General features: G+C 42.5%; 1 protein-coding gene across 2 annotated transcripts in view; it reads left to right on the top strand.

Annotated features, from left to right (window-relative positions):
- SEPTIN7 (septin 7) overlaps positions 1 to 3,420 on the top strand; it is a 109,056-nt gene extending 105,636 nt beyond the window's left edge. For both annotated transcript variants that reach the window (XM_069461298.1, XM_069461299.1), the window contains 2 exons: positions 1,185 to 1,324; positions 2,353 to 3,420. In XM_069461298.1, the coding sequence (XP_069317399.1) occupies positions 1,185 to 1,324; positions 2,353 to 2,392 (180 nt within the window). In that variant the 3' untranslated portion in view covers positions 2,393 to 3,420. The remainder of the gene's footprint in view (positions 1 to 1,184; positions 1,325 to 2,352) is intronic.
- The last annotated feature ends 22,199 nt before the right edge of the window (positions 3,421 to 25,619 follow it).

The raw sequence follows: 25,619 nt of genomic DNA, 5'->3' as shown, positions 1-25,619 counted from the left end.
ATAATTCCTGGACAACTAAGTATGTTGAATAATACTTGGATATTTGGTGTGGTCAAATTTAATTTGATTGTTTTAATTTGATGACTATTTTTTTCAGAAATAGATTGACTAGTGCCAGATGAAATTATTTACTTAATGATTGATTGGACTTAAAGTTCTTTGTTTCTGCAGTATTTTGCATGGGTGTTTCCCACATCCTAGCCAACATTTAAAAAAAAAAAAAAAATGAATGCCATGGCCAGATGGATCATAGCTCACTGTAACATCAAACTGCGGGGCTCAAGCAATACTCCTGCCTCAGCCTCCCAAGTATCTAGGGCTATAGGCTCATGCCACCACACCCAGCTAATTTTTAAATTTTTTGTAGAGATGGGGGTGGGGATGGGGGGAGCATCTCACTATGTTGCCCTGGCTGGTCTCGAACTCCTGGCCTTAAGCAATCCTCCCAAAGTGCTGAGATTACAGGCCCCAGCCAGAATTCTGTACAGCATTAATTCTCAGTGCAGGAAGGCCCACCTGCATTAGAATCACTGGGGCTTGTTGAAAATCCAGATTTCTAGAATTAACACCCAGACATTCTAATTCACATCTGGGTGAGGTCTAGGATTCTGTATTTTAAACAAGCATCACAGGTGATTTGTATGAAAACCAACATCTGAAAACCACTGCTTTATAAGAATCAGGGGACCTTACTGAGATCTTGGAGCTCTTAAGCTCTTAACAACCTGCTTTCTTTTCACCTGTCTCAGCTTTCTGAACTTGAAATGAATGAGGAGACTTAGGTTCAAGTCCTTGTTCTGCCAATTTCTTGCTAGTGATCTTAAACTCTGCAACTGTTTCCTGTCTGTACAGAAGGAGCAATGAAGTCTTCCTTCCAACATATTTGTGATTAATGAAAAGTGAGATAATAAGATAGTAATGTCCATTATAAATTGCTACATACCTGTAAATTTGTTGCATTTTTTTTTTCCTGTTTCCCAAGAGTATTCTCTGGGGTCACTGGCCTTTTGGATGACAGGTCCTAAAGTGGGAGGAATCCTCAACAGTGGGTTCCAGGTAGTACCCTGAATTTATAGCAAGGTGACTCAGTGCTCACACTCTTAAAATTAGGATGTCTGGAGGAAACATACTTCTGCTTTTGATTTCTTAAGTAGTTTTATTTTATATATCATACTGTGATTTAGCTCCAACGGCGCCATGAGCAAATGAAAAAGAATTTGGAAGCACAGCACAAAGAATTAGAGGAAAAACGTCGTCAGTTTGAGGATGAGAAAGCAAACTGGGAAGCTCAACAACGCATTTTAGAACAACAGAACTCTTCCAGGTAAGTAATATCAGATTCCTAAGAAATGTGTATATTAATGTTTTAAAGAATTATTTTCCTACTCATTTAAAAAACATTAGAATAACATTTAGAAAGCCATCATCCATTATCATGTATCTCAAGCACAATTATTTTCTTTGAGGAATGTTTTTACGTAGATGGGTACAGTCTGTATACTATAACAGTGTTTTTTTTAGTACATTTTCCATGACTTCATCATCATAATTATAATTTAGCAGCTTCATAACACTCTCCCCAGTTAACTCACCGTAATTGGATTTCTTACCTCCTCCCCTCAGCTACTGGACACAGAGTTTTCAGTTTTTGGCAAACATGGAAAACACTTCTACAAAGATCTTTTATACATTTAGGGATACGTTTTAACTGTGTTGAATTATTTCTTTAGAGTAAAATCCTGAAGATAAAATGTTGGATATCTAAGTTCTAATACAGCTAATCAGTTACTCCCTCTCAGTTTATAAAAAATTCAATAATATTTGAACCTTGGTCGTCTTTTTTTCATTAGTCCCATTTAAAACTGGAAAGATGCATCCCTATGTGGATTCTATAATTTGTCTCACTGCTAAAACGTTTTCAAGATTAGACATTTATTCAGTAACACTATACTTTTATTAATTTTTTTTTTCAAAGAAGAGGGAAATGTATTTGTAAAAGCAAATGCACTTCGGAATACAAATGGCAGTAGGACAACAGGGCACTCTGATGTCAATTATGTTTTCCAGTTTGTGCTGTTTCACTTGGGAAGAGTTGTTCTCATATATTAAAATGGGATTTTGCCATATTTTTCACTGCTTATCCTGGAATTTTGTCAAATATGTGATTGTCTAAGAAAATGCTATTATAGATTAGCATTATCTTTACTTCTAAATCTTGTAATTTTTTAAAAGAAAAAGTAGTATTTGAAACTCCAACATAGTTGTAGTTGGGTTAGCTCTTGCTACCCATATGTTGTCTGTCATGTTTATGACATAGTCACTCATCTTGATTATTTTCCTTTAATCATTTAGAACCTTGGAAAAGAACAAGAAGAAAGGGAAGATCTTTTAAACTCTCTATTGACCACCAGTTACGTATTAGTTGCCAATATGCCAGCTTGGACATCAGTGTTTGTTGGATCTGTTTGACCAATTTGCACCAGTTTTATCCATAATGATGGATTTAACAGCATGACAAAAATTATTTTTTTGTTGTTGTTCTTGATGGAGATTAAGATGCCTTGAATTTGTCTAGGGTGTTGTGTACTTAGAAAGTAACAGCTCTAAGTACCTTTCCTACATTTTCTTTTCCTTTTTTTATTAAACAGGTATCTTCAATTTAATGCAAGAGAACATTTTACTGTTGTACAATCATGTTCTGGTGGTTTGATTGTTTACAGGATATTCCAAAATAAAAGGACTCTGGAAGGTTTTCGTTGAGGATAAATTGCCATAATATGATGCAAACTATGCTTCTCTATGATAATTATTATACAAAGGTTCCATTCAGTGCAGCATATACAATAATGTAATTTAGTCTAACACAGTTGACCCTATTTTTTGACACTTCCATTGTTTAAAAATACACATGGAAAAAAAAATCCTATATGCTTAACAGTGCACCTAGAGCTTTTTTATAACAACCTTTTTTTGTTTGTTTGTTTGTTTTGGATACTTTAAATATATATTATTCTCATTTAGTGCCCTCTTTAGCCAGAATCTCATTACTGCTTCATTTTTGTAATAACATTTAATTTAGATATTTTCCATATATTGGCCCTGCTAAAATAGAATATAGCATCTTTCATATGGTAGGAACCAACAAGGAAACTTTCCTTTAACTCCCTTTTTACACTTTATGGTAAGTAGCAGGGGGGAAAATGCATTTATAGATCATTTCTAGGCAAAATTGTGAAGCTAACGACCAACCTGTTTCTACCTATATGCAGTCTCTTTATTTTACTAGAAATGGGAATCATGGCCTCTTGAAGAGAAAAAAAAAAGTCACCATTCTGCATTTAGCTGTATTCATATATTGCATTTCTGTATTTTTTGTTTGTATTGTAAAAAATTCACATAATAAACAATGTTGTGATGTAAGAGAGTGTGGGATCTTAAATATTCTACAGTTGATAGACAAGAGTAGAATATGTTTGGGAAGAAGCTTTTCAACTTGAATTTGCCTCCTCCATGATGACATCTCTCATGTTTGTCTCTTTCAAAAGCATATGTACTGATTTTCTAATTTCAGAGATACCTTATCTCTTTATTCATTTCTGTATCTCATTCATATGTTTATTTCTCCAAAGAACAATTGTCAGCTCATTCGGATTAGGTATACTCTCAAGTTCCTGGAAACTGAATTTTTTTTTAACTGGCAAGAGGGTAGTGTAATTTCTTTTCACTAAGGTCAAATGATAAAGATTTTAACGTGATGCTTTATGGTATTTTAAGTATAATTAATGCAACCCAGTTTATTACCTTGAAATGTTATACCATGTGTGTTGACTTTTTAAAATTAATGACTCAAGCAGGAGGAAAATGATAATTCTAATTGGCCAATATTTTTGTTTCTTTTAAAGGCTGAAGGATGTTTTTTATTTGTATAAATTTAAGGGATACAGTGTAATTTTGTTATAAGAAGGATTTAAATAAATCAGTATGATTGAAATATGCTTATTGCTTTTCAAAGATATTTAGATCTAAATTTTAAAACATACAAGAGAAATTATTCACATTATAGTATCTTGACTTTACATAAAAATTCACCCTAGGGTACTATTTTTAAAGTAGATCTTATGGAGCATTAAAAACATGATTTAAGAATACTACCATAAACATTTATCCTTCTATCATGGCCTTCACTATTTAAAAATATTGGGAAAGTTTTGTTAATCCTAAAATACCATCTGCTTTTGGAGACTGTAACATGGTGTGAATGGAAAATAAATTGCAGTGGGACTATTACGTTAACTAAGGTAGAAGTGTGAGTTTCCTCTACACCTACCCCCAGGGCTGTTATCAGAGGACCAGAATTGGATGTTCAGGAATAGTTACACGTAAGTAGTAGGGGGTTTTTGTTTGGGTGATTTTTGTTTATTTTTTGTTTTTCCAGATGTTGTGTTTGAGAGATGGGGTTTACACCTCTAGCCAGAAATGTTCTGTTATAGAAAGTTAAGAACAACCTACTGAATTTGGAGAATACAAAATGAAAAAGTTTATATGGACTGCCTTCCTTACTTATAAAGTACTACTGTTTCTGGAAAATAGTTGTTATTTTAAAATTCTGTATATTATAATAAATTTGTAAGACACCTTTATTATTTTATCACCCTAATGAAAACTTTCACAAGTCTATCCATGTCATGCCCAGGGTTTTACCTGAATCTGATAGGGGACCTGTGCAACTTTACTAGGGCTTTTGATCGTTGAGTCCAGGCTTTTTAAGTATATTGAGGGCTATTAATATTTGTGCTACATGGCCTGTGGATTTCTGAGAACTGCTGTTATGGTCATTCATGATACATACAAAATTCAGGAAGGCATAAGGAAAGGCCAGCCTGTAAAAAGTAAAATGGTAGTGCCTCTTGTCCACTGTCAGAGGCATTATATAATTGAAGCATCTTGCTAACCACTGTCTTTCTGCTAATTCAGCGGGACTGACCAAGTAAACACTAATCCCAGCGAACCACTTGGGCACCTTGTGGGTAGACTTTTACTGCCACCTAGTGGAATGGGATCGATCTAATTGTTTCCCTACCAAGTTCACAAGTTGTGAAGTTAATGATGAATTAGACATAGAGCTTATTTCTGTGTAGCTCAGATTGTAATCTTGAAAGCTGAGGAGATATACCCTTTCAGACTCACTAGTTGGGTGTCAGATTACCACCTGCACATTCTTCTTGAAGAAACCTTGATCTAGGAGTGGAAGTCAGGATATAGTAAGTGAAAAAAAAGAAAGGAAAGATGGCATGATAGCCAGGAATGCAGCAGGAGCAAAATGTTGACTCAGGAAGTTATCTAGATCACTGTCTCCAGCCTGATCCTGTATCCTTATAAAAATATTTTGAGCATGTGTTCATAATTATATGTATCAATAAAAATAGTAGCAATAAATGTATTATGCTAACATGAACATTATGAAAGAAAATTTGAAAGAGTGAAATAAGATTAGCACTTTCTTCCCAAGCCCCAATGAATTATTAGCACTGTATACTTTGGAGGCCATTGATCGTATGTGGATAGTTAATATTCGATTATTATTGCATCACCAAGGAAGGTACTGGTGAAGATTGCTATGGCATCCTACTTGATTAGAAAGGAAGATTTGTCTGCCACTTCAGTAAATTAAAATCCTTTCTCATAAAAAGCTTGCAAATGTAAGTCCCTGTACTTTATTCAGGATTTTTTTCTATTTTGTAGTAGTAACAACGCCCATAACTGTACTGTTCCAGAGGTAAGCTAAGTAGTTTACATGTATTATCTTCATTTAATCCCTACTAGTAACAGTATCATTCTTTTACAGATGTGGAGACAATTTTAGAGATGTCTAGTATCCAGTAGACAGGTGGTAACTAGCAGAGCTGGAGTTTGAACAGATCTTGGTGACACCAGGCCTTGTGTGCTTCAATCTTTTGCCTCCTGATCTGCTACACAACCACACTGGCAAAGGGTGCTGTTCTGCAGAGTTGTTAGCACAGAGTGGGTGCTCCCCAATTAAGGGGGTCAGCAGGTCACCAGGCAGCTTGGAGGAGTAGAAAATGGCTTGATACACCAATTTTCTAGGTTTAAATCCCAGCTCTGTGAATTGCGCATGTTACCTTTTCCTGTCTGAATGTTTGTTTCCCCAGCTGTAAAATAGGTCCCATGCCTCCCTGTTGGTTTGGGGCGAGGAGTCTGTTGTGACTGTACATGTGAAGGTGTTGAGACCTTGAGAGATTATCCTTGGTGCTGATGGAAGTGATGATCTGCTGGGGCCATGGCAGACCAGAAAGTATTGTTTTTCCCCAGTTTTAGGTGATGGTTCATTTTCAGTAAGCGTTCACGGTTCCATGATAAGTCTCTAGGCCTGCTTCTTTGTACACAGATAGATGGCCTTTTGGAGTTAATTCCATGGAAATAAAACTTCGGTTAAGAGGAAAGGTAGGAGGAGGAGGAGTTATAAAACGTGTCATTCTTTGCAAGTAATGCTGAGATGGTTTATCGGTCTCTCATTTCTAATGAAAACATTGCTATTTTTCAAGCAAAGTTGGTTCCTATAATTTGGGATCAATCCATAGAATGTTCAAAGTTTAGTGTCAGCTGTTTTCAGCAGAAAATAGGGGCTGACAGTTTCCTGTGTTCTTTAGAAGCCTTTCAAAGCTTCATGGGAAGAATGAAGACTATTCTTGGCCTGGACATTTGCCCCATGGGGTGCTGGACCCGGCCAAACAGCCTTGTATTAGCAAAGGAGGGTCAAGTGAAAGGAGACCTTGTTCTGTGGCAGGCTCTCAAAGGGCAGTCTGAAACCTCATTGGCCACACGGAACCCCTGCTTCAGATGCAGCGTTTGTGGACCTGCCGAAATCTAATGCCACTCAGGCTTCCTGAAATCCTCTGTGGTGGGGAGAGGAGGGTAGTCAACACCTCTGAGAGCAGAGGCAGAAGTCTGTGAAGACTTGGCACAGATGGTGGGCCGGTGGAGTGGGCGTGGTCGGACACTGCCAGCCAACTTCCGTTTTCTTGTTCTTTCCTTCAAGGTGGGCTTCCACTTAGCTCCCTGTCTTCCAGGTGTGTTGCAAGGAGCAGTATTTCACCCTGGATATTTATAATAGCTGAGCACAGAATCCCCATGGGCGAGGGGCTGGCACTCACCCAAGTAGGGGGTTACTGAACTAACTTGGTCTGGCAAAGGCTTACAACTTTTTTTCCCCTTCATTTAATTCCCTTGTCTTTGAATTTCACTGATCTCTTTCATATTTAAATATATGCTCCACTCCCGTGGAGGCATGGAAAAGTTCCTTGTGTCTCCGGATAAGCCAGTAATTTAAGCAACTTGGCAAATAGTGGGTGAAGTGATGGGTACCCTGGCGTGGCCCCTGGTGTTAATATGAGCTTTTTCCCCTGCTTTTCAGAAGTCAGGGAATATATTTTGTTTTGTTGAGCGTAGGGGGAGCTGTCAGTTTTTTTCCCCAGGGATAAATCTCATAATGTGGTTATACAAATCTCTGGCTTAGCCTTGTAAACTTAAAAAACACAAACTAATGTAGTATTTTAGGAACACAGTTCTTTCACTCAGACACCAAAATGAGATCCTCCTTAGACCTTTAGGTTGCTGGGCAGAGGTGCCAGGAACTCAAATTGGCATTTTCTCTCCCAAATCTCCACCTCATTAGTGCCTAATTAGACCCCATTCCTCATAGTCGGATGCTGGAAGATGGAGTGGAGGCTGCTGATGAAAATTCATCCTCTGTGGTCTCTCCTTCCAGGTAGGGTTGGCCCGATTATAGCTCCTGGAGAGGAGATGGGCCTTCTCTCCAACTTGTACTGTAAGAACTGAGGAACTCATCCTAGCAAATGTGAACATTTTAGACAATATTCAAACTGGGAAAAATACCAAGGGAGAGGGAACTCACTTGGAAATGTGAGGGAAGGGAACAGAATCAGAAAAGTGCAAGCAGTAAGTGTGGAGTACCTGCTGTGTGCCAAATGCAGAGAGTTCACCTAGATTCTCAGCTAAAGCTCATGAGAGTTCTATGACGGTCATTTTAACCCCTTTGTGAAAACAGACTAAAATTTCCTGTGTAATTGATTATATAACATTTGTATTAGTTATCTGTTGTTGCACAAGTGCCCCCCAACCCTAGCAACAATAACATTTAAACCATAATAAACTGTAGCAACATTATTTCAGTTTCTGCAGGTCAGGAACTGAGGGGCTGACTGTGTGGTTCTGGTGAGGGGTTGCAGTCAGTGGAGGGCTTGCTTGGGGCTGGAGGATGCTTCCAAGGTGGCTCACTGACGTGCCTGGCAAGTTGCTGATGGGCATCAGTCTCTTGCCACATGGACCTCTCCATAGGGCTGCTTGAGCGTCCTTGTGACATGGTAGCTGGCTTTCTCCTGGAGCAAGTGATCCGAGAGGGGGAGTGATGCACAAGCCACAGTGTCTTTTATGACCTCGCTTCAGAACACACACGTAATTTCCCAGTGTGCCATTGCTAATGCGGCTCAGCCCTGTTCAGTGTGGGAAGGGGCACTAGAAGCACTAGAAGGCTGCTGCCACATTTTATCCATTTTCTGGTTAATAAACAAGTTGTTTGTTTTTACAAACAATGCTACAGTGAACATTTCTCTACACATCTTTTTGCCCAAATATGCAAGCATTTTTAAAGGCTTGTGTATCAACATGAACAAAGCCAGCAAATTCATGACTTGTCAGTTCATAACCCTCTGTATAGGTGTCTGGGATGCATCGTGCAGAATGTTTTATCCCCTGCCCCTTACCCACTCAGACCAGATGTCCCCGCAGGCCAGCTTACATCCCTACGGTCTCCTGACCAGAAAATAGAGTGGGATCTCTTCCTCTTCCTCAGAGTTTGAAAAGCCCCAGGGAAGAACGGTGACAGTCCCAGTATGAAGGATGGTACAGATGTGGTCACCAAGAACCACTGTGAGCCAGACAGCACCCCCGCTGCTCCTGCAAACTTGTCTCCCTATAGGGATTGTGGATAAATGAGGTGCCAGTTCCGAAGCCATCCTGGGCCTTTGAGTCGGCTAGACACTTCCACACCTCATGCACCAGCTCCATACATAACAGGTCAGCCATCCTGGGACTTTGCCTGTGTTGGCTGTTGGCCTATACTCCTCCTCCTGCCTCTACACCCAGGCAGCCCTTGAACCTAGGCCATCATGAGACTCCACCTCTCTCCGCCTCTCCTTGCTGCCCAACCTGGATGTGGGTTTACCCTGGCCCCTACTCCATGGGCCACGCATGCAGGCAAAGCCCACATCCCAGCATAGCCCCCATCCCAGCATAGCCCCCAACCCCAATGCTGGCTGTCTTAATGCTGCTACCTCCAACAGATTGCCAAATGCCCCTTGCTCAATTACAGATTTTTAATGAACTTTTTTCTATTTTAACTTTCAATTTTGGCATAATTTCAGACAACTTCACAAAGGTTGCTAATACTACCTTTTTTCTGAAACATTTTGAGTCATTTGCAGCCCTGATACCCCTTATACTATAATACATACTTAGATATGTATTTCCTAGAGATAAGGAAACTCTCAGTACAATGATCAAAATGTGCTGAAATTTAATGAGCTTTTAATCAAACTTAAAAACTCTTCGCCACCTTATCTTTAAATATATATTTATGTAGTCATATTTGTATGCCTTGCGTTTTGCATTACGCCCAAAGCCCCCAATTAAGGCTGTTGTGCTTGCATTTTCCTTCAAGTGAATTTAAAAGGAGTCACTTCAGTGTCCCGGGCCTGGCCCCCTTCAGTGCCAATAAACCCTGTGGATCGATGGGATGGAATTATCAGCAAGATTGACACCAGGGTCTAGGATTCACTTCTCTCTCCATTATAGGGGACAGCCTTATTCTTTCCCATTCATTCATCAAATCCTCCATTCATTCATGCATTCGTCACACCTCTGAGCTCCGGGTCTGGGGCATGGGCGGAGGGATATGGCCGTTCTGCACAGGACACACAAGAGCATGATGCTCCTGCCCTCCAGGATCCCACAGCGGTGGAGAAAAATGGGGACGAAGCATCCCGCAGGGGGACACTCCTAGGGCAAGGTCAAAGTCTACAGGAAATTGGGTATGGTCAAAATTTGTGTTCCTTTCTGAGGGCCCAGGAAAGGCCCAAAAGATTTGTTCTGTAAAATTTGGATTCGGTCAAAAGGCAGCACCTCAACCCCTGTGGAAAACAATTTGGAGTTAACGTTAAACAGATACAAGTAGACCTACCATTCGATCCAACAATCCCATTATTGGGCATCTACCCAAAAGAACAAAAGACATTCTATTACAAAGACACCTGCACCCGAATGTTTATAGCAGCACAATTCACAATCGCAAAGATGTGGAAACAACCCAAATGCCCATCAGTACACGAGTGGATTAGTAAAATGTGGTATATGTATACCATGGAGTATTACTCAGCTATAAGAAATAACGGTGATATAGCACCTCTTGTATTTTCCTGGATAGAGCTGGAACCCATTCTATTAAGTGAAGTATCCCAAGAATGGAAAAATAAGCACCACGTATACTCACCAGCAAATTGCTTTCACTGATCACCTAATTGCACATTTGGGAATAACACCAATTGGGTGTCGGACAGATGTGGGGGGTGGGGGGAGGGGATGGGTGTATACCTACATAATGAGTGCGATGCGCACTGTCTGGGGAATGGACACCCTTGAAGCTCTGATGGGGGGGGGGGGTCATGGGCAATATACATACCCTGAACTTTTGTGCCCCCATAATAGGCTGAAATTTAAAAAAAAAAAAAAAAAAAAAAAAAGGCGGCACTTAAGGATCTAGAAGGCCACATGTGGCGTTAAGGCCCCACGTTCCCCACCCCTGGAGCCCTCAGGCTCAAGTCCCCCAGGACTGGACCCCCAGCCCGCACGGAGATCCGCTTGCCCCCTCGCGGGGTGGTTCCGCGGATTCCGCCCGGCGGAGGTGGTGGCTCCGCGCCCCCTGGTGGCCGCCGCTCTTGCAGGGCCCCGGGGGTCCCCACGCGTGCGGTCGCGCGGCCGGGCTCCGTATCTCTCCGGCTCGGGTCTCTTGGGGTTGAGCCAGGGCTAGAATCTCATCCTCGCAGCCCCTGCCTTACCTCCCACGGGGCTGCCCTTCTGGCGGCAGCGACGGCGGCGCTGGGACGGAAGGTGGCAGCAGCGCTCGCTTGTCGGCGGGAGGAGCGGCCCGGGGGTTTCCGGGATGGCCGGGCGGGAAGGGCAGCCTGGGCTCCGCCGCTCCTGGGTCCCACGCCACTCCACAGTCGGTTTTCATTTTGCTTCAGAAATACTTCAGGACCTTCTATTCCTTTTAGCTATTTAGGGAAGAGTTTTAAGAATGTTGCAAAAGAAACTAGGAGTTTTGAAACAGAACACGACGACCAAACAAAACATTCGCAGTTGGTGGTTCCTCAAAACGTTAAACACAATTTCCGTGTGACCCAGCAACTCCACTCGCAGGTCTATATGCCCAAAAGTGCAAGCAGGGGCCCGGCGGACACTGTAAGTGAACGGCCCCAGCAGCGCTATCCGCTATGGTCGAAAGGTGGAGCAGCGCACGTGTTTAGGGACTGGACGGATAAGCAGAAGGTGGCGGTGTATCCACATGATGGAATATTATTTAGCCTTTAAAAGAGATCGAGAGTCTGCCAAATGCTGCAACGTGGATGAAACTTGAAAATGTTACGCTAAACGTGAAAGAAGCCAGACACAGAAGGACAAGTGGTGCACGATTTCACAAATTAAATATCTAGACTGGGCAAATTCAGAGGGACAGAAAGATTAGAAGTTACCAGGGGCTGGGAGGAGGGGATAGAAAGTTATTGCTTAATAGGTACAGAGTTTCTGTTTGGGGTGATGGAAACTTTTGGAAACTTGGTTGTACAACATTGCAAATGATTCCACTGAATTCTATCGTTAAACATTGGTCAAAATGGCAGATTTTATGTGATACATATTTTACCGTAAATAAAACAATAGTAAATGCACAGAAAAAGGAAAACATTAACTTTACCTCTCTGCCTACTATTCTACCTCTCTGAGCTGGGGCAGTTGAGTGACGTCACTGAAGTCAAGGCAAATGGCAGCAGGATCACCAGGCGTGGCCTTCCTCTCAGCAGCCAGCAGACACGTGGGCCTGGCAGAGGCTGCTGGGCACAGCACTTCACACACCCTCCCCACTCCCTGGGTTAGCCATCAGCTTAATTCCTCTCCCTTTGCTTCCTTGGCCTGGGCCTGGTCTGGGCCTTAGTGTGCTGGCCCCAATCATCCCCAAGGCAGGGAATGACAGTGACTGTTCTAGCACCTGGTCCAGCCAGTTCCCAGCCCAGGTCAGCACAACAGGAAGGAGACTCTGGTGGCTTCCCAGAAACCCCTCTCTCCTCCTTAGCGATGTCCCTTGCATCACTGCAGGCCACTCTCCGTGCCCTGTCCCTCTGAAAGCACAAGCTCACGCTCCTTCCCCATCACTGTCTACACCCACTCCAGTCCCCACCTCAGAGGCACTGGGCCCTGGCACCCCACATTCTGCCTCACCTGCCTGCCTTCCCGTCCCTGTTCCTAATGTCCAACGGGCACATCAGATTGCTGTATAGGTTACCAAAAATTGGGGAAGGGAAAAGTTTGATGTAAAAAAAGACATCAAATTACTTATCATGGGAAACCAGGATTTTGTTGGCCTTCTTTGCACCAGTTTACAATTCAAACTTGTTTTCCTTTTGAATTGGATGGGTGGGTGGCGGTGGTGCTAACCTTTAGGGGTTTATAGCTCCGCGCATCTTGATCTGGCCTGCCCAGCCTGCACGGTGGGCCACCTTCTCTCTCCAGCTTCTCCCTCACTCTTGGAGGCCTGAGAAGAGCCAGGAAGAGCAGGAGGTAGGAGGAAGCTTCAGTCTGCACCAGGGGAGTCAGCTGTCTGTAGAGTGTGGGGCCCAGAGTGCCCAGAGGAAATGCTCAGGAGGGAGGAGACCCGGTACAGGCCAGACAGATCACCCTAGTTTCCCACTGGGGCAGTGGTCAAGGACGGCGGGCAGGGGCACCAGCTCCCTGATGCTGCGGAACAGGGAGACACACACCAGCCTGTCCTCAGAGCATCGGCCTGGCCAAGTGTCAGCGGGGCACTGGATTAGGGGTCCCCAGTGACCTCACCACGTGCTTGGTGGATGGGGGACATCTCTGGAAAAAGGCATTCTCAGCTTGGGTTTGAAGGACACTAATGGACAGACCCCCTGGAATTGTGACTGCACACCTTGGGCCAAGGGCGGGAAGCTCTTCATGTTGGAAGGCTGTATTCATTTAGCTGTCATCAAATAAGGCCACATTCAAGAAACTTCAATTAGATATACTTAAAAATGTACATTGTTTTGAAAAAAATCTAACTACTATGAACTTAATAATTTCAAAAAATGAAAACTATCTGTTAAGCTTAAAGTTAACTAACCTTTCAATGACTTTGTTGTGTCTGCTTTTTGTTGGAAAGCATTTAAATATTTGGTTGCAGCATGGAGGTCCACAGTGTCAGTTGATCCTCTAGAAGGTGTCAGTCATTTGTGACCTTAAGGACGTCTTGATTTGGGTTAGGTAGGAGCATGTAGATTCACAGCAATAAGTGCTTGAAACGCAAGAAAGCATTTTGGGGGCATGTTGCCGAAAGTGAGCATATTCTGCATTTTTCCATATTTCTATTGGATCTTTCTTAGCATCAAGCAATGACTTTACATTGTCATCTGGTGAAAGCTCAGTCAATTCCATCTGTAGTTCTTTAGGTACCTTGGTGATATCAACTAGATGAGGCTGAAATGCTAATTTGAGTGTGATGTCATGATTCTCAAAGTCAGTGAAACTTTCATTGTATTCTCCAATGAATAGGTCTATAACAGCTGCATATACTGCAAATGATTCGCATGTATCGTCCTGCTCATCAATGACCTTTGCTAACTGGGAAAAATGTTCATCCAAAATTTCCTTTTGAAGAAAAAGTGTTTTGAGAAAAGCTAGCTTTTTTTGGAATGCTTGGATTTTTTGTCATATATGATATATAGACTTAGTTTTACCTTGCAAAGAAATATTCAAGTCATTTTAATATGATATAATATCACACAGAAATGCTGCCTTCCTACAGAAATCTTTCAATAATTCACATTGCTGATTCTGTTCTTCATAAAATTTAACTGTCTGTTTTCACAGAGATAAAATTTTGGCTAACACCTGTTCCTGTAATAGCCAACACACTTTAGAATGATATGGCAAATCCACACTGAATACCTCATTGTTCAACTTTAGCATGTTACAAGACTGATGCCATGTTGCATTTGCATGAACATAGTTAACAATACTTATAACTTGTTGTGAAGTGTCACTTAAAATAGTAGCTTTAGCACTGAGATTTTGTTGATGCAAGGTACAATGAAAAGAAATGAGAGCATCTGGATCTGTTAAGCCTTTTTTTTTAAACTGTGCAATAAACCCTTCATGTTTTCCTGGGATAGAAGGTGCCCCTTCTATATATACACTCATTAAATTTATCAAATTTAGTCCAACTTCGTAACTTTTATCTTGAAAGTAGTTGAAGATATCTATTCCCCGTGTTCTGTTTGCAAGAGTGCCCAAAGCAAATAACTCTTTGTAGCAAAGAGAACCTTCTCTTATGACCCAAATGAAGTACAAAACCTGTGCCAAGTCAGTGGTATCAGATGATTCATCCAAAGTGATTGAATAATACATATTTTCCTTTTGAAGTATTGCATGAAGTTGTTCTGTTAAGTTGAAGGCTATTTCATGCTGCCAGTCAGTCATGGTTCTCCTTGAAAGAGGCAGTTGTTTGTACTTTGAAGCATATTGTGGTCTAAGCATCCTTCAACTTTGACAACACATTCTTTCACAATTCCTACTTCACTGAATGGCTTCCCTTTTTTCCCCGAGGATATAAGCTACTCTCTAAGTTGCTTCAGTGGCAGTATTTCCAGGTCTTATTGCTGCTTGAAAGAATCATCTTTGCTTTTGCTTTTCTTCTTTTAATTTCTGCAATACAGCCTTTTGCACCTCTCCCTCTAATTAAAATATTTGTGGTCCTTATGAGTGTTGTAATGCAGATGAGCACTGAATTTCTTTAATGTTGATATTGCAGTATCACGAAGCAAATCATCTTATCTTTGGCAGAAACAAGATAATACTGCAATTCCCAATCCTCATTTAAAAATCTGTTTTCTTCCTTCAGTGTTCTCTTGGTTTCCTTTGACATGATCGGCTGTTAAGCAGACAGAATTAAAAAATACTATCGAGCTGTGCAACTCTTCACAGATTCCACTTCAAACAGAAACACAATGCACCGTTGTCAAAAGCTGATAACAGACTGGTGTACTGGACCCCCATAAACTCTCACCAACCAGCCTCTTGCAGTAGTGGCGTCAGCCAGGTGGGGGAAGTTGGAACTAAATCATGAGCACAGCAGCTGTCAATCTAGCCCTTTGGCTTACTAATGTTCTAATTGTGCCAGTCAATCTAGGAGGATTATTTTGTTGAAACTAATTTTATTTTTTGGTATTTTAAATATGTTCACGTTAACAAGCAAATAAAAATATAAAAGACAAATGAAAATGTATTAATAAAAATAAAAGGATTTGTTCTGTAAAATGTAAAATTTAGATTCAGTCAGAAGGCCGTATTTAAGGACCAAGAAGGCCACGTGTGTCCTTAGAGCCACAGGTTCCCCACCCCTGCCCTGGGCCCTCATCGTGTTATTTTGGCCACATCAAAAGCCTGTTGACATTGCCTGGTAGCTGCTCTGGTGATGGAAATGGGGGTGTGGAGGAGGCCTGTCTGGCGCCCACCCCATCCCCTGCCCACTTCTCCCCATTTAGAGGGAGCATGTGTGTCTGAAGAAGACGACAGAGAGGAGGCAAGTGTGGTCCCGACTCCCCTACCCCTTGGGAGAGCTGGGAACACAACTCCCCGTGGGCACCAGGGGGCAGTGCCGCCCCAGCGTCAGGCCCTTGCCACAGGGTACCGTCTCCTGGTTCAGCAGCTGCAGAGGCAGTAAGCTCCTGGGGCTATATCACATTTTTTAATTTTAAGAATTAAAAGATGTCCAGAGGGCCATGAACTTCATGCAGGTCCTTGAAGTAGCAGGTGGAAAAAACCTGGTCGGGGGGAAAAAAGCATGAGACCAGGCTCTGCTCTGCAGCTCTCTGATGAGAAGCAAGTTTTTCATCATCTCTTTGCCTCAGTTTCTCCATCTGTCAGACTGAAACTGTATTTTCCCCACTCACTGCTCAATGATCTCTTGTGCTAAAAGCAACGATTCATGTGAAATGTTTTTCCCATGTTCAAGGCACTTGGCCCAGTCGTTGGCGTCCTTACAGTGAAGAAATGTACAAATGTTGCACCTCTAGGAATGGATTCATAGAGTCCACTTGTTGCAATTAATTTCCCATTGATGGAAACATGCAGCAGATGTGTGGTGTTTTCTGCTTCCACAAGTTAGCACAGCAAAGGAGCCACAGATGGGCCAGGACAGCAACGAATTAGTTTGGCCTGAAAAGAAGTGAGACCCCACAGTCAAAGTCAAACCTGGCCAGTGGGGGCCTCAGCAGTGTCTGGGGCTCTCTCTCGTGTGTGGGGCAGGGAGGCAGGTTGTGGCCACCCACTCCTGGATGTCCAATCCCAGGGTCTTCCCTTTACTAGTATGTTCTATGGCTAAAGAGGAACAATCCTCTTCAAGTGAGAGAAGGGAGAAGGAGGAGATGGATTTCTGGGTGGCTACACCTGACGGCCTTTTCTGAAAGAGTGTGGCCCTGCCCAGTCAGTCCCAGGAAGGCAGCGAGGCCAGTGCAGGACAAGATAACCACAAGGATGAATTCCCAGAGACAGATTTTGAACACATCTCCTGGGAGGGAGGGGCAGGCAGAATGTGCTGGAATATTCCAGCGAGGCCAAGCTCACTTACTGAGTCATTAGCTTTAACCAGAGGAAGGCTTTGCAGGACCTGCACCAAGTTCATGGCCCTCTAGACAAGGCATCAGGTTATAAACGTCTGTTCAGCCCAGATTATTTATGCAAATCTCAACTGCGTGCATCAGGTAGGTGCCAGTTCTAGCTCTGTCCTTGACCCTGAGTAAACTCCCTGATTTTTAAGTCTCATGTTCCTCATTTGGAGAATGACACCATTTTCTCTACCTCACTACATTGTTGTGAAGATAAAATGAGACGGTATCTATCAAGTGCCCAGCAGAGCATCTAGAATGCAGTATGTGCTCAATAAATATCAGTGCAGCAGGGTGCTGGGTGAATGACAGAAATTTTGGTGGTTTAGTTTTGTGGGTGTTTTAAGTACTTCTGTTCATCTTCATGGGGTAGGGGCAGAGTGGGCTTCTGGCTCATCAGGAAAAACTGAAAGGTATTTTCCTCCTTCCAAGAAGAGAGCCAGACTTGCCCGTTCTTAGGTCTTCACCCCACCCAATCCCCCTTTATGGCAAGAAAAGGAGTCTCAGTACATTTGTGGTGTTAAAGCTGATGCCCTGTCATGGCAAAAAGAGGCAGAATAAATATGTTGTGTTTGGGAAACTTGAGAAGGGCCAGTGGCCTGAGCCTGGCATGTATCTCCAGGGACTGGAAAGAGCAAGCCTGGAGCTCACTGAAGGTCAGTGTGGCCTCTGAAGGGCAGGCGGCTGCTGGTGCCAGGTCCCTGTGTGAGGGCCGTGGGCAGGCCCAGTGGGGATGGAGGGCCTGGGGTGGCCCTGGCCCCCTCCTTGGCCGGGCCCTGCCAGATGGAGGGAGGGCCCGTGAAGGTGTGCTGTGGGGTGGGGCTGCAGTGCTGCCCAGATGGGGACAGCCACCCTGATCTGGGGCCCCAGATTTGGACACTGGGAGGACTTCTTTGGGGCTGTATAACCCCCACCCCAACCCAGAATTCTAGTGGGGTCCACAGGAGGAGTCCTCAAATGCCTGATTTTAAATTCCTACCCGTCACAAGGACTGAGAGCCACAACCAGTCCAGAATAGATCAGAGGGAAAAAGATTGACACTATTTGCACCTTGAGGAAAATGATTCCTTGTGAGTGAAATGCAGAGATAACGTGAATAAAATTTGCTTAGGTCTTGGGATCTCCGCAAGTCAGCACTGGACAAAACTGCTGAAGTGTTTTTCACCTTGTGGTTTTGGTTCTCTTGACCTCAAACTGACAGAAGCTCGAGGAGCAACTAACCACACACACTTAGCGGCAAGTGAGAAACAGAACCAGGGCGGAAGCCCAACTCTGTCCACAGTAACGAAAATACGCATGTGCTCACGGTGACGCCACGCGTTCGTAAGGACACCCTCGTATTCAAGGATACGTCTCAAACACGCTGCTGAGGGAGATGGGCATGGGGACAAGGGGAATCCATAAGTAAAAAACACAAACCAAGTGGGGGCACCTGCCTTGGCAGCGATGACAGTGTCCCGAGGCTGGACGATGACAAGGGCAGCTTTCTGCAGAGGTGGCACACAGGAGGGAGCCAAGCAAAAATGATGGGCAGACACCACAAAGGGTCTGTCCAGATGCCATCAAACCTACAAGCGATGCCCTGAGGCCACAGGAGTTCACTGGGCGCACAGAGAGCTTCCGGGCCTGTGTGCCCTTCTGTCCCTTTTGTTGACGCATTCAGGCCCTGGCACCTGGGTGGATTCATGGGGGCTCACCTGGCAATTTCTCAGGTTTCTATGAACTTGACTAGCCTGGGTCTCACAGGAATTTCCTCACTGATTTCTTTCAGGATTGATACTAAAAGTAAATTATTTTCCTTAAAGTGTTGAATCCTAATGGGTCCCTCAGGAAAACTCTCTCTTTTTCTGTGGCCAAACACTATCAGGCTTTGTGGGTTTTACAGAGGAACCAGAACTGAGGGCCAGGCCACACTCTGGGCAGTCTTAGCCATGTCCTTAAGTAACAGGGCTCATCTGTGGACTGTCCTTGTTGGAAAGATAACGTGGAACTGTAGTGCTGGCCACCGATGCTGGTGACACACAGTCTTAACCAAAGAGATCTCAATCTCTGGAGGAACTGGTTTAGTTGATTATGATATAATCAGACCCTGTAGTATTTCACACCTATGAAAAATCCTCCTTTTAAAGCAGTCTTACTGCCATGGGAAATGTTAATGTCACATCCATTCAAATAGTATTTATAGAATGCCTTTGCACAGAAAGCAAACTGATTAGAGCAAAGCAGAAGCGCAAACAAGCCACATAAGAACCAACTAGAAAGAACCCTGGCAGTGAAAACTGTTTTGCATATCACACCTGCCTGGTTTACTTTTCAGACCTTGTGAGCGGAGTAGATCACCCCAGGATTGCATATCAAGAGCACCTTGGTCCTCGAAAACCACTAGGTGATTGGGGCTGAGTGATCAGGGAGGTGATTGCAGTGGCATTTCCCAGCCAGGCCTTATGTGGGGGCCACACCTTCCCACCTCCTCATGTCCCCTGGCCCCAAGGTCATCCCTGAAGCACAGTCTATGGAACCTCAACTATGGATTAGAGAGTAGCAGGGGGAAAAAAAAAAATAGACATTTGGGGTATGTGGACATTGGAAAGAACTCAAGAAATCCAGGCAGCCATGCGACCTTCATTTTTACCCCATGAGAAGGATGCAGGGACTTGGGTGCCGCATTGTCCCCGAGGCCACAGGGCACCCCCCAGAGGTGTAGGGGTCCACTATGTGCAGCTAGGCCCCCAGATCCTCTACCAGGACACCCTCACACAATAGGGCCATGATATTTTTAAAATGTTCACAAAGCCTCTTAATCCTGAGAAGGGCTTGACTGTGCACTGCTTCCTGAAAATGGGATTGCAAAATATCTATGCAGTATAAGTCCAATTATATTTATATCTAAGTATCCCTATAAAAAATGTAAAAGGAAACAGGCCAACATATTAACAGCTCCCCCTCTGAGATGTGATGGTTTTAAGGGAAATTAAATTATTTCCTTAAAAACAGCTTTACTGAGATATAATTAACATTGAACTTTGTTTAAAGCAAAACAAAATGTGAACATTAGGATTTACTTTTTAAAATTTAGGGGTGTGAGAAAATGAAATAAAGGCATCCAGTTTGGAAAAGAAGAAGAAAAACTATATCTACTTGCAGACAACATGATCTTGTGTATAGAAAAATCCTAAGAAATCACCAAAAAACTATTTGAACTAATAACCAGGTTCAACAAGGTTGCAGGATACAAGCACAGAAAACAAAAATCAATTGTATTCTGTACACATTAGAAATGAACAATCTAAAAATAAAATTAAGAAAATTCCATTTACAATATCATCAAAAAGAATAGAGTACTTAGGAATAAATTTAAAATAAGTGCAAAACTTGTGTAAACTACACAACTGTTGAAAAATGTTAGATTTAAATAAATGGACAGACATCTTATGCTCATGGATCAGAAGACTAATTATTGTTAAGATGGCAATAGTGCCCAAAGTGACTACAGATTTAACACAATCCTTGTCAACCCCCTGGCTGGCTTCTTTGCAAAAATGGGTAAGCTAGTCCTAATATTCACATGGAAATTCAAGGTACCTAGAATAGCTAAAACAATATTGAAAAAGAAGAACAAAGCTGAAGGACTCACATTTCTGATTTCAAAGCCTACAAATCTACAGCAATCAAGACAGTGTGGTACTGGCATTAAGAAAGACGTTAGGTCAATGGAACAGAACTGAGAATCCACAAATTCTCACATTTACAGTCAACTGACAAGAGGGCCAGAACAGCTCAATCAGACAAAGAATAATCTTTTCAACAATCAGTGCTGGGCCAACTAGACATCCATATGCAAAAGAATCAAGTTGGACTCCTAATTTACTAAAAATGAATCAAAGACCTAAACTTAAGAGCTAAAACCAGAAAATTCTTAGAAGAAAACATAGGGGCAAATCTTCATGACCTTGGATTTGGCAATGGTATCTGAGATATGACACCAAAAGGGTGAATAACAAAAGAAAAAATAAATTGGACTTCATCAAAACTAAAAACTTCTATGCTTCAAAGGACACTATCCAGAAAAGTGAAAAGACAACACACAAAATAACAGAATGGAAGAAATATTTGCAAATCATATGTCCAATAAGGGACTTGTACCTAGAACATAAAAGGACTCTTACAACTCAATAAGACAAATAACCCAATTAAAAAGTGGGCAAAGCACCTCAATAGATACTTGTTCAAAGAAGATATACAAACATACAAGCACATGAAAAGATGCTCAACATAACTAACCATCAGGGAAATGCAAAGCAAAGCAACAATGAGATACTATTTCACACCCACTTTGATGGCTTTAATCAGAAAGCCAGATAATAACAAGTGTTTGCAAGAATGTGGACAAAACAAAACCCTCATACACTGCTGGTGGGAATGTAAAATGATGTCTCTACTTTGGAAAATAGTCTGGCAGATCCTCCAAATGGTAAACATAGAGTTATTATACCATTTGACCCAGCAATTCCACTAGTTAAAATATAAACTGAGGCACATTAAAATTTTCACGAGTTTATTTGAGCATTCAGTGATTCATGAATCCAGCAGCACCAGACCACAAGCAGTTCAGTGAGGAGTGTGAGGGGGAACTTTTATAAGGTGTTTGTGGCAGCAAGACAAAGAAAATGTTAGATTGGTTAAAGTGGAAAGGCCCTAGTAGAGGTTAGTTGGTGGTTTCTGATTGGTTAAACTTAAGTTTCATTTTACTGTTTACATTGAGTTGTGTTCTATTAAATAGTTTGCTCATGTAGGAACCCAAGGTGCTGGAACTGTCCCAGCCTAATGGCCTCCCTACTAATTATTTTAACACATTCCTAGGTATATAACCAAGAGAACTAAAACATATGTTCACATAATGACTTGCCCATAAATGTTTATATCATTGTTATTCATAATAAGCCAGAGGTGGAAAGAACCCAATGTCCATCAACTGATGGATAAACAAAATGTATTAATAATATATCAATACAATTGAATATTATTTGTCCTAAAAAGGAATGAAGTACTGATACATGCCAAAACATGGAGGAACCTTGAAATCATTATGCTAAATGAAGGAAGCCAGTTGCAAAAGACCACCTATTGTATGATTCCATTTATAGGAAATGTCCAGAACAGGAAAAGCTATTAATATAAAGATGGAAGGATTACTGGTTGCCTCAGGACTTGGAGGTACGGTGAGGAGATTGGGGAGTGATAGCTAAAAGGTATAGGGCTTCTTTTGGGGGTGATGAAAATGTTCTAAAATTGATTGTAGTGACGGTCGCACACGCTGAATATACTAAAAACCATTGACTTGCATGCTTTAAATGGATGAATTGTAAAATATATGATATCTCAATAAAGCTGTTACAACAAATTTAGGGGCTAATTACTTTAAAAAGAATCCTTACTTTAAAGTAATTCACAAGGCCGGGTGCGGTGGCTCACGCCTGTAATCCTAGCACTCTGGGAGGCCGAGGCGGGTGGATCGCTCGAAGTCAGGAGTTCGAGACCAGCCTGAGCAAGAGCAAGACCCCGTCTCTACTAAAAATAGAAAGAAATTATCTGGCCAACTAAGATATATATAGAAAAAATTAGCCGGGCATGGTGGCGCATGCCTGTAGTCCCAGCTACTCGGGAGGCTAAGGCAGTAGGATCACTTAAGCCCAGGAGTCTGAGGTTGCTGTGAGCTAGGCTGACGCCACGGCACTCACTCTAGCCCGGGCAACAGAGCGAGACACTGTCTCAAAATAAATAAATAAATAAATAAAGTAATTCACAGGAGAATTCCCTTAATTATCAAACTTAATAAGTGCATTTTAAAATATGGTTCCAGTCCTACATATTTACACGAATTGCTCTCAATGCAGGACCACATTCACTCACCTGCTATCCAGAACACCTGTAAAAAAGATGTCAATTCTTTAATTCAGTCAACCCTCATGTATAAAAACAAAACAAAAAGTGTAGTCATATGAATGCCAGCCACATCCTCTAAAAAAAAAAAAAAAAGAATGTCAGGTGTGTGTGTAAGACTACATTTATAGCAATCTTTTCAGTGCAGTTCCTCAAGCTGGATCCATACTCCTGGAGCATCCTCCTCCTTGCCAAGCCTGGAGCAGGGGTTAGCTGAGCTCAGGGCTGCTGGAAGTGGTCTGAACCCCCAGTCCTGGTGACAGGTGAAATCAAAGGATCTGGCTTTAGAGTTTCCTGAAAATTCTTTCCACTTCCTGGCCACTTTATGTCTCTCCTGGGACATTGACTGGAAGTTGCCATGTCTAAGTAAACAAGGAACCCAGTGTATTTGTATAGAAATGTAGGGAGGAGGCGAACCACAGGGCTGGGCCTGTCTTTGGAGCGCAACACAACAAATTCACGGCCCAGGAGTATTTTGTCAGGGAGAAATAGATCAGATATTTCATGTGACGATCTGGAACTGCAGGGTGTGGGGACAAGCTGCTCAGGCCCGCAGGTAATCACTGCTGACTGGCTCATCAGCACATTCGCTCTGGAACACGGGGCTCCTCACAGCTGTAGGTCCACAGAGCAGGAATTGAAGGTCACACCTTTACAATGGGACAACTTCAATACCCCATTCATAGGACCTGAGTGGGTTTTGCTGATTTGTTTGTATTTTTAGAAAAGGGAGCAAAATTATTATTCCTCCTTAAATTTAACCTTAAATCTCTTTAAACCTGGCTTATTGGCAGATGCTTGTTCATGAGACTGATTTACATATTCACATATATCGCAAACATATACACACATCTGACATTCCAGTCACAAGGTGACTTTTGCATCAGGGCCTTTCCTGGGCACTGATGAATGTGGAATTGCTTTTAAGAGAGTAGATGAAATTCTGCATCCCAGACTGATGGGAATCCACACCAAGGCAGCCGTGGCAAGTCTGTCAGCATAATCAGTGTCTTCTGCACCTAGGGGAGTCTCAGCCTCGCTCCCCCCACTGCCACTTACCAGCAACCAGACTCAGAGTCCTCAGCTGTAAAACAGGGATGATCACACCTGCCCAGCCATCCTCACAGATTTTGGGAGGTCATGAATATGGAAGTGCTTTGTGAGTTGCATGGGCAGACCTGGGTTTGAAGTTTGTTTCCACCATTTCTTGATGGTGGGAACTCAGAAAAGTCACTTCACCTCATTGAGCCTTAGAACTTTTTATCGGTAAAGAAGGCCACTAGTGTCTGCTCACAGAGGAGCTACACAGATCCAGTGGGATTCAACACACAGTCAGCGCTAAATAAATGGTAGCTGTTATGATCACTATTACTGCCATGACACCTAAATTTATTGCAGTTTCATCAACCCTATCATCAGTTTTGTCAGCATCATCTGTAGGCTTGGAAGGAAGAAAAGATATTTTTGGAGCAGAAGATGGGAAAGGAAAGTTTGAAAAACGTAGACAAGGAGGAAAATGTACCCTGGGTACAGGAGAAAACTAGGAGGAAATGGCCCTTCTCAAGTGAAGGGCTGTGGAGTCAGGGAAAACTTGGACCAAGAAGTCAGCAGGAGCCAGACAGTGAATGCCTCTCAAAGCTGGAATAAGACCTTTGATCAGAGTCCTGAGAGTGTCAGCTTCTGTAACTGTTTTTAGTGCTGGCCAGAATAACTGGAGCCCTCCCGGGTGACCCAGGCCCCGTGCCAGGGCGTCACAGCAGCAGAGCTTCTGAGCAAATAGGGAAGTGGGCAGGGCCCGCAGCAGACAGGGGCCCGGGTTGGATCTGCTCACTTTGCTGAAAGCTCTCATGGTCAGCCCCAGGGGTCATTGGCTCCCTGGCCATGGCGCCAGCTGGGCTCACTCCTCTATTTGTTTATCAGTGAGTGGTCCCACCTCCTGGGGACGCCTGACACTGTTGGGCATCCGGTCCTCAGGCACAGCCTAATACCTTGATTATGTATTGATTTTTAAATCGGTTTTTAAAAATGTACTAGGTGATTATTACGGTGGAAAATGTGGTCACAAAGAAGAAAATAAAAACAGTAATTCCATGTTTTAGTCCTGATTACTGCCTTTTTGCATCTATATAATTTTAAAACATAGTTTTGTAATATGCTTTTTTCATTCAACAATAGATCATGGACATTTTCTCAAGTCATAAATATTCCTCTGCACTCTTTTTGTAAGGATCACACTGTCCTCTATCACATGGATTAAATGAGTAAATGCATGTACAGCTCTTGAAACAATTAGTAGCACATGGTAAGCACTCAACGCATCTTAGCAGTGATTGTAATATGGATATGTATATAAAACTATATGTATAATTTAACCAGCCCTTTATTATTGGACTCAGGGTGGTTTTCACTTTTTCACTTACAGACTGCCCCAGTATGCATCCTTGGGAACAAATGTGTACTCATGTCTCTGATGATTTCCTCAGAACACATTCCTAGTAGTAGAATGGCTGGGTCACAAAATATGTAACTTTTCTGGTTATCCATACAGGTTCCTAAGTACCTTCACACGCTCTAGGCTATAAAAAGAGTTTTTTTCTCTCCTGATGAGGTTGGCTTTGGAGCTGGCTTTTCCCCTGAAAAGGAGGAGTT

The sequence above is a fragment of the Eulemur rufifrons genome, chromosome 29, assembly GCF_041146395.1.
Source record: "Eulemur rufifrons isolate Redbay chromosome 29, OSU_ERuf_1, whole genome shotgun sequence".
Classification (NCBI taxonomy): Eukaryota; Metazoa; Chordata; class Mammalia; order Primates; family Lemuridae; genus Eulemur; species Eulemur rufifrons.
This window is presented reverse-complemented; position numbering and strand designations above follow the sequence as displayed.